Source organism: Brassica napus, chromosome A2 (assembly GCF_020379485.1).
Source record: "Brassica napus cultivar Da-Ae chromosome A2, Da-Ae, whole genome shotgun sequence".
NCBI lineage: Eukaryota > Viridiplantae > Streptophyta > Magnoliopsida > Brassicales > Brassicaceae > Brassica > Brassica napus.
The window spans coordinates 20,862,459-20,874,549 of NC_063435.1; the positions used below are offsets into that span (position 1 = coordinate 20,862,459).

The 12,091-nt window shown below is 37.5% G+C and overlaps 1 protein-coding gene across 2 annotated transcripts; it reads right to left on the reverse strand.

The window, feature by feature from the left end:
- Nucleotides 1–10,139: 10,139 nt before the first annotated feature.
- Nucleotides 10,140–11,836, reverse strand: LOC125589267 (protein DA1-related 7-like). Of its 2 annotated transcripts, none has more exons than XM_048761807.1 (7): nucleotides 11,642–11,836; nucleotides 11,476–11,556; nucleotides 11,265–11,381; nucleotides 10,962–11,177; nucleotides 10,824–10,880; nucleotides 10,578–10,746; nucleotides 10,140–10,453 (listed from the first exon to the last, which is right to left on the reverse strand). In XM_048761807.1, exons 1-7 carry the CDS (start codon nucleotides 11,780–11,782, stop codon nucleotides 10,140–10,142), a joined length of 1,095 nt encoding a protein of 364 aa, XP_048617764.1. In that variant the 5' UTR covers nucleotides 11,783–11,836. The 2 variants fall into 2 exon arrangements, with proteins under 2 accessions (XP_048617764.1, XP_048617761.1); XM_048761804.1 differs by having other exon boundaries at nucleotides 11,476–11,541; nucleotides 11,621–11,836.
- Nucleotides 11,837–12,091: the final 255 nt, after the last annotated feature.

Sequence of the window (12,091 nt, forward strand, 5' to 3'; positions counted from 1 at the left end):
TTACTGTCTTAATGGGAATCAAAAGACTTTCCCTCCTAAAAAGAGCGCACCTTCTGGAAGCAAGGTACCTATATACACTCTTTCAGCTAGCTTTTGCAATATCTTTTCATCAGACTAGAATTTAAGGTTCGTTGAAATGTATAAAAGGGTGCACAGCTACGAAAGCACATATAGATGCAACCAGGGGCGGACCCATTTGGGGGAATGTGGAGTCAGTTGACACTAGTAAAATTATACTATTTCCGTTTCAAATTATTTGTCGTTGTAGAAAAAAATTTTATTTCAAAATAAGTATCGTTTTATAATTTCAATGCAAAATTTATTAATTTTATATTTTGATATATTTTTTAATTGGTTGAAATTTGGTTTTGTGTATTGGTAATGATGTTTTTATCTAGTAAATATACAAAATTAAATGTTTTTTTAATCTGTGTGCCGAAATCTAAAACGACAAATAATCTGAAACGGAGGGAGTATAAATTTGATTTGAAAGCCTTGTTCATTGGTTAGTCACAATAGAGTTGGTGAGAAACTGTACCGTTCAACCCATAAAACTCAGGTTCAATTCCACCCACTGTAGAGCAATAATATATTTTGATATGTTAGATGCTGCGAAACATCCATTGTATAAAGGATGTAAAGATGGTCATTCACATTTATTATCTACAAGTAGATTGATGTCCATTAAGACAAATTATAGTTTGGTTGAAGAACGTGTGGATGTGATTGATGATTTTGTGAGAGGTATTCTACCTCAGAATAATCTTGCACCTCGTTCATATTTTGAGGTTCAAAAACTTGTAGTTGGCCTTGGTTTGTTGTATCAGGTGATAGATGTATGCATCGATAACTGCATGATTTACTGAAGAACGGATGAGAACCGAGAGAATGTATAACTTTATCGGGAATTTATTTATAAGGATACAAGTGAAAGAGTTCTGGAAGTTGTAATTTTGCCATTGACAGAAAGGTTGAAGAGGTTGTATCAGTTGGAACACACAACATGAACAATGAGATAACATGCAAAGCACTCAACAGATGATTACACTTCCTTCAAGCATTTCAAATAAAAATATCCATAATTTTCACATGATAGAAGAAATATCCATATTGGATTATGTATTGATGGTTTCAATCATTTGGAAAGCATGTAATTGTGACACCTTATAACTTAACGCCAAATTTGTTGCATGCGACGAAGAGTTTATATTACTCTCCATTTTTGTCCCATGATCAGATCATGGTAAAATATCACTTGATGTTTTTTCAGCTATTGATATATGAGTTGAAACAACTATGGACATATGGTTTTCTTGCATACGATATTTCGTGTGAAGAGATTTTTTATAATGTGAGCACTACGTATGTGGACAATAAGTGATTTTTGGGTATATGGTATATTATCTGGATGGACAATGCATGAGAGGATATCATGTCTTTATTTTCAAGATAACAAATATGCTTTCCAACTCAAACACATAGAAAAAATGTCTTGGTTTAAATGTCACATGAGATTTTGGCCACACGATCATCCATATCGTAGGAGTATGACATTGTTTAGAAAGAACACAAAGGTGTTTAATAGCCCACTTTATGAAGTGGCAGTGATTTGGAGGAACAATTAAGAGATTTTAGTGCTGAGAGGACACCAGACGTAGGTGGAAACGTATATTGCCCAGTAAACGGTGTTGGAGACTCCACAGTTAACATAAAATGAGTATTTTATGGAATTTGCCATATTTGAAGGATCATTTATTGCGGCATAATTTAGATGTTATGCATAGGAGAAGAAATATTGTAACAATCTGATGAACACTATCCTTAATGTCCAAGGAAAAATGAAAGATTATTTGAAGTATAGATTTGGTTGATATTTGGGCTCTTTCCAAACTTTATGTTGATGTGCATGGTAAATGTCATGTTCTGATATGTCCGATTGGATACAACTGTGAAGGACGAGTTCGTTGATTAGATTAGAAACAACGTTAAATTTCCAGAAAATATGCATTAACTTGCATAACTGTGTCGATAAATGTGAAGGAAATTTTATTGGCATGAAAAGCCACGATTATCATGTAATGATGCAGCGCCTCCTTCCGTTAGGTTTTTATGGACTACTACCACAAAGTGTTTATGAAGCAATTACATGTATCTTTTATGTTAATCAATTGAATTAATTATCATTTTAAATATATTATGCTTATATACATACATATCTTTTTTTTTCTATATTTATGTAAGAGTAAGTGATTTCTTCCATGATTTAAGAACGAGATTACTCACAGTAGATGGTATTTAAATTTGTAGACTAACATATATTTGATCGTTTTCAACCTCGAGAAGATATTTTCTTCATCACTTTCTGATGTTATGGAACATATTCTTATTCATCTTGTAAGAAAGGCCTCACCTCCGATGAGAAAACTTAGAGGGAAGAGAAAATAGAAGTGGAGAAGAAATACAGAGAAACCAAAGGCCTCGCCTCTGATGAACACCAGTGGATAACAGTTCTGATTATTTGCGACTTGATGGACTGGGTGTCAAAACCAGCCTGATGATCCTCTACACTTCACAGTTAGAGATAACACCACCGCCAGAGGAGTCCCCGCGGCCACAAACACCAAAATTTATAAGGAACAGACTCGTGCAACTCTAAGTCGCCGCAAATTGTGTTGTATCTCCGCCGTCTCACAGGTCCGAGCACCACACATAGCTCCGCAACAATCTGGTGGAGAGAAGAACCCATGCCAAAAGGATTCATATCCTGGGAAACCTCCATCAACCAAAAACCGAGCCGTCGTCGGCGCTTTCCACTCAACATTCGAGACAAACCCAAAGCCCCCAATGACTAACACGCAGAAATGGCAGCCATTCCATCGTCTTTATAAAGCAGACTGCAAAAGCCAAGAGTTCGACACCCATTAAGACCACCAGGATTCTGTAGAGGCCAGTATAGAGCTACTAGAATCGTCGAGATGGGAGAGTGTGACTCCAAATAACACCAAAGAGAGATACTGAATCCGGCAGTGAAAAGGAAAACCAAAAGGAGGGGCGGAAAGACCTCTAAACGGACCGACGGACACGTCGAAGCCGGAGATCCCCTACCTAGATGGAGGAGAAGATGAAGTGAGAGAGAAAATTAGTGCGTTAGATACATACCCTAAGGCTCATGATATTAAAAATGCAAAGCATCGATCTTGTTGTCTCAAGTTTTATAATTGATATTGTTGCGTAATCAATCTCTCGTCTGTTTGTTGAAATATTTGTGATGCTTTTGATAAAAAAAAAATTATTTTGAATATCTCCAAATAATTCTCGTAGAAGTTAGATTTTTTATCACTATTCCTTATTACAAATTATTGTAAAGTCTCCCAAAATTGGATTCCACGATTATAAAAAAAAAAAACAAATTCTCCCAAAATTCTTTTCATGACTTTTCACTGCAGAAAAAGTTTGGTTTTAAATTATACTATATTTAAGTTTTATGACTTGTTGATTGAATAATAGGAGATTTCAAGTTTTTTTCTAGTGACTTTACATAAAGTTTGTGTTTAAAAATATATATCTGATTTGAGAAAATATTTAGCAATCATTAGTTGAATAGTAAGGGATTTTGAAAAAAATACGAAATCCCTAAAGGTTAAAAAGGTCACACTATCTCTTTGTTTTAGTTTGATTTTCTTATTTAATTCTTTGCCATGGAATATGGGAGCAAAACATAAACCGAACGCCACCACTAAAATGTTTTGTTTTTCTTTAGGTAACTTAGTATAAAGTTGCTTTTCTATGTATAGCATAAGGATTAAAGTAGAATACTTCTCCTATAGACTGTCACTGACATAATAAAGAAAATACGGATAATACTTCACGTGAACATGCAGAGCAGTTCATTTCTCTCAGCAATCTGATAATATTTCACAAAATATACTGTGGCATGTTGACAATAAATAAATAAATGATAAAAATATCATCTGGTCACTCCTTCAAACTTTTCCAGCAAAACATGCATGGATACTTCTACATATTACAAAAATAGCTATCAGTCTCAAGAGTGTTTTGCCTTTAAGCGTTTTTTTCGTCTTGTAATGGATGTGTGCACTGTTGATGACAAATTTATTAAATAGCAATAATCTATCTACATATATAGGCTTACAATGTTTAAAATCTATGTTGACAAAAAAACTCAAAAATTAAAATAAAATGAAGTCTTAGCCAAATATACATGGCCAGTTTGGCTAACGAACTTCAGCGATCTGGAGAGATGCCCGTCTCTTCCTAGATAACAATCTGGGGCTAGATCGTCGTCAGGCGTGACCAGCAAGAATAGTATCATCAACATGGAAGCTCAGACGTTCCAACTTCTATATGTTGGACTTGGAGTTATTTTCCCGACCTGTTAGTAGAGCCTTGGAAGCAATATCATGAAAAGTCTACAGCAGGTGAAACCAATAAAAACACAAAGGATTCAAGACCAACTGTCTCTTTATTAAGAATCACTTAAACAATCTTTTACAAAGACTTGTCTAATCCGAATTACACAACGCCACACGCGGCTTGTCACGGACCAATTCTTAATCTACCCTTTGCGTGAACCAACCCCTGTTGATCACGTTTACAAATCACTCACTTTCTGAACCCCAAAACCCCTGTTTGTGTTTCTGTGAGAATATATCGTTGAAAGCTTAACCTAATCCTAAGTCTAAGCTTTCCTATATATTGCCACCAATTCTTTCCAATTGTGCAATATCTATTTTCCTAAAAATCAGCATCACCAAATCTTCCAATTTGTGATCTGAGGATCTTCTAGTTTGTGAATCACGTCCAAACAAGATCAGCCAATGGGAACTCTCCACGTCATCACGTCTTAGTTCCTTTTGTCCACGTCGATGTGTTACACATTATCGTCCATGTGTAACACAACAGCAACACGCCAAACTTCAATATTCTTTGAATATGTCCGAGCCATACTCCAAAGAACCATGTCAATCAACACTCTTTCTGTGTCAATGCACCAGCATGTCAAGCTCCAGATCCCTGAGCTTACACTCTCCCCCTTTTTATCTGAATATGTCAATCTCTAGAAATCTGCAAGCATCAACTCACAAACACATAACCAGTGAAGCGCAGAAGCAATATAATTCACTAAACCATCAGTCACAGAACAATATGTGAGTTGCTCAAATTCTCAAGCAGGTACAGTGTAAAAGTACCTACAACAGTTCTAGATAATTAATCAATCTTTTACACGATTCTCCCCCTGCTTGTAACCCCATAACCAGATTCTACTTGATTGCATATTCTGATAAAACTAACCGGTTCACAAAGAGGATACTTACATGGATTCACATGAGTCGCATGATCATGGAGAGGAATGACACTTATTTGTTGGCTACCATTCAAAGGAATATGGATGTACCTTATAAGACTCACTCAAAAGATCTTGTTAGTAAAGACATCAATGATTAGGAGGACAGTTAAGACCCAAATTATTCACTCTATCAAACCAGAGATTTAAATTCACTTAGCACTTAAAAGACATAGCAAGCTGAATTCGACACATCTGCAGAGAATAGATAAGGACCCCATGATAAATCACCTAGCATGTACATCTGAGATAATTAAATGAATTTACAAAATTGAGTTTGATAACTTCTCTGTGTCAGGAAGATAGATCAGCAACAACTTTATCACATATTTCATCACAAAAGACGATTAAAGAGATCAACTTGTCAGCGCAAACCTGTAGCTATTTCTCAGCCGAGTAGCTGTCACAAGCTCCTCTATCCAGCTACTAACCGATTCCACTTTGACTGGGATCATGATCACACCGTTTTCAGACAACACGATGGGTATCTTGTGTTCCTACCTCTTCCTCTTCGGTAGTGTTTTGTTCATGTTCTTTTCAGAGGATTACATGAATCACCTCTGCCCAATCAAGACAGTGATCGATGTCAAATACAAAATGTGTTGCATCCTGATTCAAATCGAGTGTCTATCACGTTGGGCCTTATTAACCTTTTCTTTTACAATGTGTAAGACTTCCTGTTCTTTGCAGGACACACTTTTAACTTATCCTTTTTTTTTTTTTTTTTTTTTTTTGAAACCCCAGCATGTGTTACACTCATCCTCTCCCGTGTTACTTTGTTCAATCCAGACAGTGATCAACACCAGAACCAAAATGTGTTGCATCCTGTTCCGAGATGAGTACCTTTCTCCAGTGAACTGCTATGATCAGACCCAGTCATTGTAGTTTCTGTTATTAACATGGACAAAACTTGCTGACAAGAGGTTTTAGTTGGTGTGACTCAATATGTGATTTCAGTTATGCACATGACCTTCTCTCAAAGACAAAACAGGTTAGAGATCAGAGATTCCAAAAACTTTTCGCTTACACAAAAAGCCATTGAATTCAGGTAGTTTGGTAACTGTGTCAACTAGTTTATTCTCAGATGCAACATGTTCAATGACAACAAGTTTTTCCTCGATCAATTCTCTAACAGGATAATGTCTAATTTCTACTTGCTTAGTCAATGATAATTGAACAGGATTCTCGATTATGCAGATGTCATTCAAGTTATTGCAGTGAACATCAAAAGAGTCAAAAAGGCTACCATACTCAACGTGTGTCGATCTCTTTACCAATATCAGGGTCCACAACTTTTTCAAGGCTGTGTATTCCATTTCAGCAAGACAACGTGACGCCTTGTGACACATCTTCAAGTTGTTCTCATCCCAGTAACACATCCAATTGACATCACAAGTTCCTGCCATCATCATGTTAGTGTCAAAAGAATAATGTAACTTGAGCTTAAGGATACCTTTCACATGGTTACTGATTTCTTTGACAACCAATTGGTGTGATACTCTTGAAATAGCTTGCCATGGAGTGCATATGTCAGTGGTAAGACCGAGATCTGATCGCCTGGTAGTGAGGTATATCAAGCTCCCACTTATACTCTCGTGTGTAACACTTTCGTCTCTATGTGTTACATCTTTCTGAGACAGATTCTCTGTCTTAGCAATGATGGCTTTAGGGATGATTGATCTCATCTGACTCATATGCCCAATCAGTTTTGTACCAGTTTTCTTCTTGTCACAACCTCCATAAACCGTGACTCCTTGATCACCACGACCTGAAGTTCCCTTTTCCCTTTTCATCCTTTCTTCCTTTTCGAGGTGACTTTGAGACAAATTGCATACACAATCTGTAGTATGCTTCTCTCTACCCAGGTGTGACAAACCATGTTTGAGAATTAGCTTCTGACTAGCTTGATTTATGATCTCTGGTTCTTTGACCTCAATGCGAGCAAAGTTACATATAACTTCTTCAACAGGTTCTGCAACAGACTTGTGTGACACATCTGTTTCAAGGTGTAAACCATGACGCGTTTGTCTTCTGAATTTAGGATAAAGATCTCTTTTAGCAATCCACACACATCCATACTTCTTGGGCTCTATGAAGCACAATTTAAGCCTCCATGCTCTTGCAACCTGATTTCTGCGAGCATAACAGTAAGCAACACTATGCCCGATCTTACCACAAAAGTGACAGCCATTCCTTCGCTTAGCAACAACTTTTTTGTCTTGTATCTTTGGAGTCAGAATGTTTGCTTGAGATTCATCCTTTAGTTCAGCTGAAACAACTGGGATTGAGCGCTTTACAACCTTGGTAACTTCATTCTTTTCAACTGCCTGAGAACTAGTTCCATGATGACCTTGCTTTCCTCTTAACAAGCCTCTATTCCTACAAGCTGTGTTTTGATTCTCTTTAGACTCTGTCACTGATCCTGATTTTTCTTCAGCTTTTGGTTTGTCAACTTTTTGTCCTGCAGCTTTTGGTGTGTCATCAGATTTTACTCCAGCTTTTATGAACCTCATCCCTTCAGCCTTGTCATAATCTTGTGAAGTTGAACCTTTATAACCCAAACCCCAATTAATTTTTGGAGACTGTCCCATTGACAAGATATGATCTAGACTTGCTGATCCAGTGTTCAACATTCTTACTTTCTTGTAGTTCTCAGTAAGTTGTCTTTCCAGAAGCTGACTCTTCTCAAGTTCTTGATTCAGCAGCTGTTTCATTTGATGAAACTTTATTTCAGACTCTTGTTGAACTTGATTTTGCTCTGCAATCACTATCTTGAGAGACTGAAGCTCGTCTGTACCATCATTCTCTGCTATCTTCGATGGTGTCTCAGCTTTTGTAGCAGGTTTTTCTAGCTCCAGAATGTTGACTTGCTCTTTCAAAATGGCTGTATCTTTGATGAGTTGCAGGTTTTCATGACTGAGCTCTGCAAATTTCTTGAACAATGTTGTATATTCAGACTTGAGATCAGCAGTCACATCTTCTCCTTCTCTCTCTGAATCTGAATTTGAATTTGAGTCTGCGCTAGAATGATGATCAACCATTGTGTCTTGACCAGCGAGAGCAACAAAGTTGTTTAACAAATCTTCTTCATCACTCTCACTTTCTGATTCAGTGTCACTAAAGCATAACAGAGACTTGTCTTTCTTCAGATTATCAGGACAATCACTCTTTGTGTGTCCAAATCCCTTGCATCCAATACACTTGAGCTCTTTCCGTTTTGCTAAGAGGCATTTGTTACGAAGATGATCAAAGCCTTCACACTCTTGACACTGTATATTCTTCTCCCTCTTTTCTTTAAACGAATGAGACCTAGAACCTTGATTGCTGAAGCGCTCTGAATCATTCTTGGAGAACTGATTACCTGACCTGCTTCCACCTTTCTCAATCTGTTTGAGCATTTTGTTGAAGTTCCTAGCCATAAGACTCATATTGTCTTCTAACCTTTTAACACCATCTTCTTCTTTAGATTCAGCCAAGCACACTAATCCCTTACTTCATATCATCAATGTTCATGGCAATCTGAAGGACTGCCATGTAAGCTTCAAATTGTGGAGGCAAGCATCTTAACAACTTCTTAACGAGCTTCTTTTCTTTATACTTCTTACCCAGAACAGTAGCTTCATTAGCAATTGAACTTAACTTAGACACAAAGCCAGCAATGGACTCGTCATCTTCCATTCGCAGGTTCTCAAACCTTGAAGCTAAATGATCAATCCTTGTTCTTCTTACACTTGTGTCACCTTCAAAGTGAATAACCAGCACATTCCATGCCTCCTTTGCTGATTCACAGCCCTGAACAATCTTGAATTGGTCGAGTTCAACAGCTGAAAATATCATAGTAAGTGCTTTAGAGTTGAATTTTGATGCGGCTTTTTCAGATTCTGTCCATCTCTCCTTCGGTTTGGGAGCATATGTTTTATCTTCCATGAGCATAGTAGGTGCCGACCAGCCTATTTCAACAGCAGTCCAAGCGTCTTCATCTATTCCGCGAATGATCTGTCTCATACGTGCTTTCCAATGGACAAAATTCCCTTCATCCAGCATGTAGAGACTCGGTAGGGTGATGAATTCTTTCATGGTTTCAAGACTTCTTCCGCAGGACCTCAACCTGTATGTGAATACGGAATCCAACGAGGTGACCCGCTCTGATACCAAATGAAAAGTCTACAGCAGGTGAAACCAATAAAAACACAAAGGATTCAAGACCAACTGTCTCTTTATTAAGAATCACTTAAACAATCTTTTACAAAGACTTGTCTAATCCGAATTACACAACGCCACACGCGGCTTGTCACGGACCAATTCTTAATCTACCCTTTGCGTGAACCAACCCCTGTTGATCACGTTTACAAATCACTCACTTTCTGAACCCCAAAACCCCTGTTTGTGTTTCTGTGAGAATATATCGTTGAAAGCTTAACCTAATCCTAAGTCTAAGCTTTCCTATATATTGCCACCAATTCTTTCCAATTGTGCAATATCTATTTTCCTAAAAATCAGCATCACCAAATCTTCCAATTTGTGATCTGAGGATCTTCTAGTTTGTGAATCACGTCCAAACAAGATCAGCCAATGGGAACTCTCCACGTCATCACGTCTTAGTTCCTTTTGTCCACGTCGATGTGTTACACATTATCGTCCATGTGTAACACAACAGCAACACGCCAAACTTCAATATTCTTTGAATATGTCCGAGCCATACTCCAAAGAACCATGTCAATCAACACTCTTTCTGTGTCAATGCACCAGCATGTCAAGCTCCAGATCCCTGAGCTTACATATCAATCCATTTCAGGGTATCCTTAAGGTTGTAATGATTCGAGACCATCATCTCGGTAACTTTCCTGAACCCGTAACCATAGACCGGTGATTCATCTGTTTCTATTTGATTAATGCAAAATTCCACTAGGCTCTTCTCGAAACCAGATTGGTCTCCTATCTTTGACATGGTAGCAGATGGAGTAATTCGGGAGGAAGAAGAAGCTGATGATGCAGCATTATTAGTGGAACATCTATGAGACTCCAACCACATGTGTCCTAGCACTTGGCATATTCCTTCTTCAAGAATCGTGTTAAGATTCCTATAACCTGTGCCCCCCCCCCCCCCCCCCCCCCCCCCCCAAAAAAAAAACTTTGGTTCCTTTCCTCATCGTTGATGCAAAATTGGGTATTGCATATTTGACCATTTTTAGTTACATACATATATACCTACCTTTGAGTCTAAGATAAGCATGCATCATCTCGTGTGCCAGTATATATCCAGTTAGCAACCTAGGCAGTCCATATAGGATGAGAATTGCAATGACTTTCGGCTCGCGAACAACCCTTTGAGATTCTTCTTTAGCCATGCCTACTAACTGCTTGTTTCGCCCTCTTGAGACCTGTATATATTTATGGAGCACAGTTTTTTTTTTTTTTTAAAGAAGGTCCAATCTAATTTTAGCCTCTAATGTCTTACCCTTGTGACCATCTTCTCTTCAGACAGGCAAATACCTCTAGTTACCACCCCATTCTGCTTATTGTATAAACTTAATTAGCTCCAACAGCCTATGATGACTTAAACAAAGAGATAATTATGTTTCGATTTAGTAAATACACTCACAGTCTTCTCTTCCTCAGCTTTATTCAGCGCTTGTTTCCTCACCAAAATAAGAGGAAATACTTTCTCAACCTTCATCTTCAAGCCTTTGAAGAACTCACGGATTTCAAAGTGCAAAGATTTGCATTCATAGCTATCCATAACCGCACTTTCCTTACATTCTAGGCACAGCCTCCGATTGTCAGCAAGCATTATATACTCTGTTCCACAAGCCTGCAAAAAAAAAAACCTTATAAAAAGTCGAAACTTTTGGCCTTTTATTATTGAAAGTCAAACTGTTGTTCCACCGATTTTAAATACTTGTAATCTTTCGCAGCTGCAACACTGGGCAGTTCCATCATCATCATGAGAAGGACAGTATTTATCCTCCCAGAAGGGATGCTTATGGTACTTTATACCTTTTTTACTTGAAGGAATCTGAAAGAATAATAATACAAACTATATTATTACATCGTAGGTCTTTAAGTTTATACTTTCATTTCATCCAGTCCCAATTGTGAATTTATCTTACTTTCTTTCTGCACACGTAACAATTTGGTCGACAGTGCTCCTTGTAACAAAGTCTGTGATACTTTCTCTCTGAGTTTGAAATCTAAGGAGTTTTACATTAAAGGAAAACAATTAACAACTCATGGAGTGTTTAACACTAAGTAAACATTAATTTCAAATTTTTTAACCTCGTCCATAGCAATTGGTTTGTGGCAATGAAGGCAACATAAACACTGACAATGCCAAATAGCACCAAGCGCATTGATAGATAGTCCGTCTTCAATCTCAGAGTTGCAGCCATTGCATATGCTACAAACAAAGTAAATCATATCTGATTACAAAAACCCTTAAATCCAAATAAAGTTTGCACACAAGGTTATCGTTTACCTAAGATGATGATCCTCATTTTCATCTTTTGGATGATTTAATTGTTCCTTCTCCTTAAAAATCTCCCTGTTGATCTTAGTAGGCTGCACTTCTAGTTTCATTAGTTTGCATTTCTCCTCTAACTCTCTGTTTAGCTCTGAAATCGTTAAGCTATCTTCCTTTGACCTATCAGTCTTGTGGAGATTAGAGCTAACTTAACGTTGAAAACAAGTTTCTTTGTTTGTGTTTAAGTTCTCTCTCTCTCTCAGTTT

Coding starts and splice junctions, on each gene's coding strand:
- LOC125589267 (XM_048761804.1), bottom strand. CDS start 11,782: ATGATTTACTTTGTTTGTAGCATATGCAATGGCTGCAACTCTGAGATT. Junction 11,542..11,620: donor TTAAAAAATTTGAAATTAAT/GTTTACTTAGTG, acceptor TCAAACTCAGAG/AGAAAGTATCACAGACTTTG. Junction 11,382..11,475: donor GTTACGTGTGCAGAAAGAAA/GTAAGATAAATT, acceptor TTATTCTTTCAG/ATTCCTTCAAGTAAAAAAGG.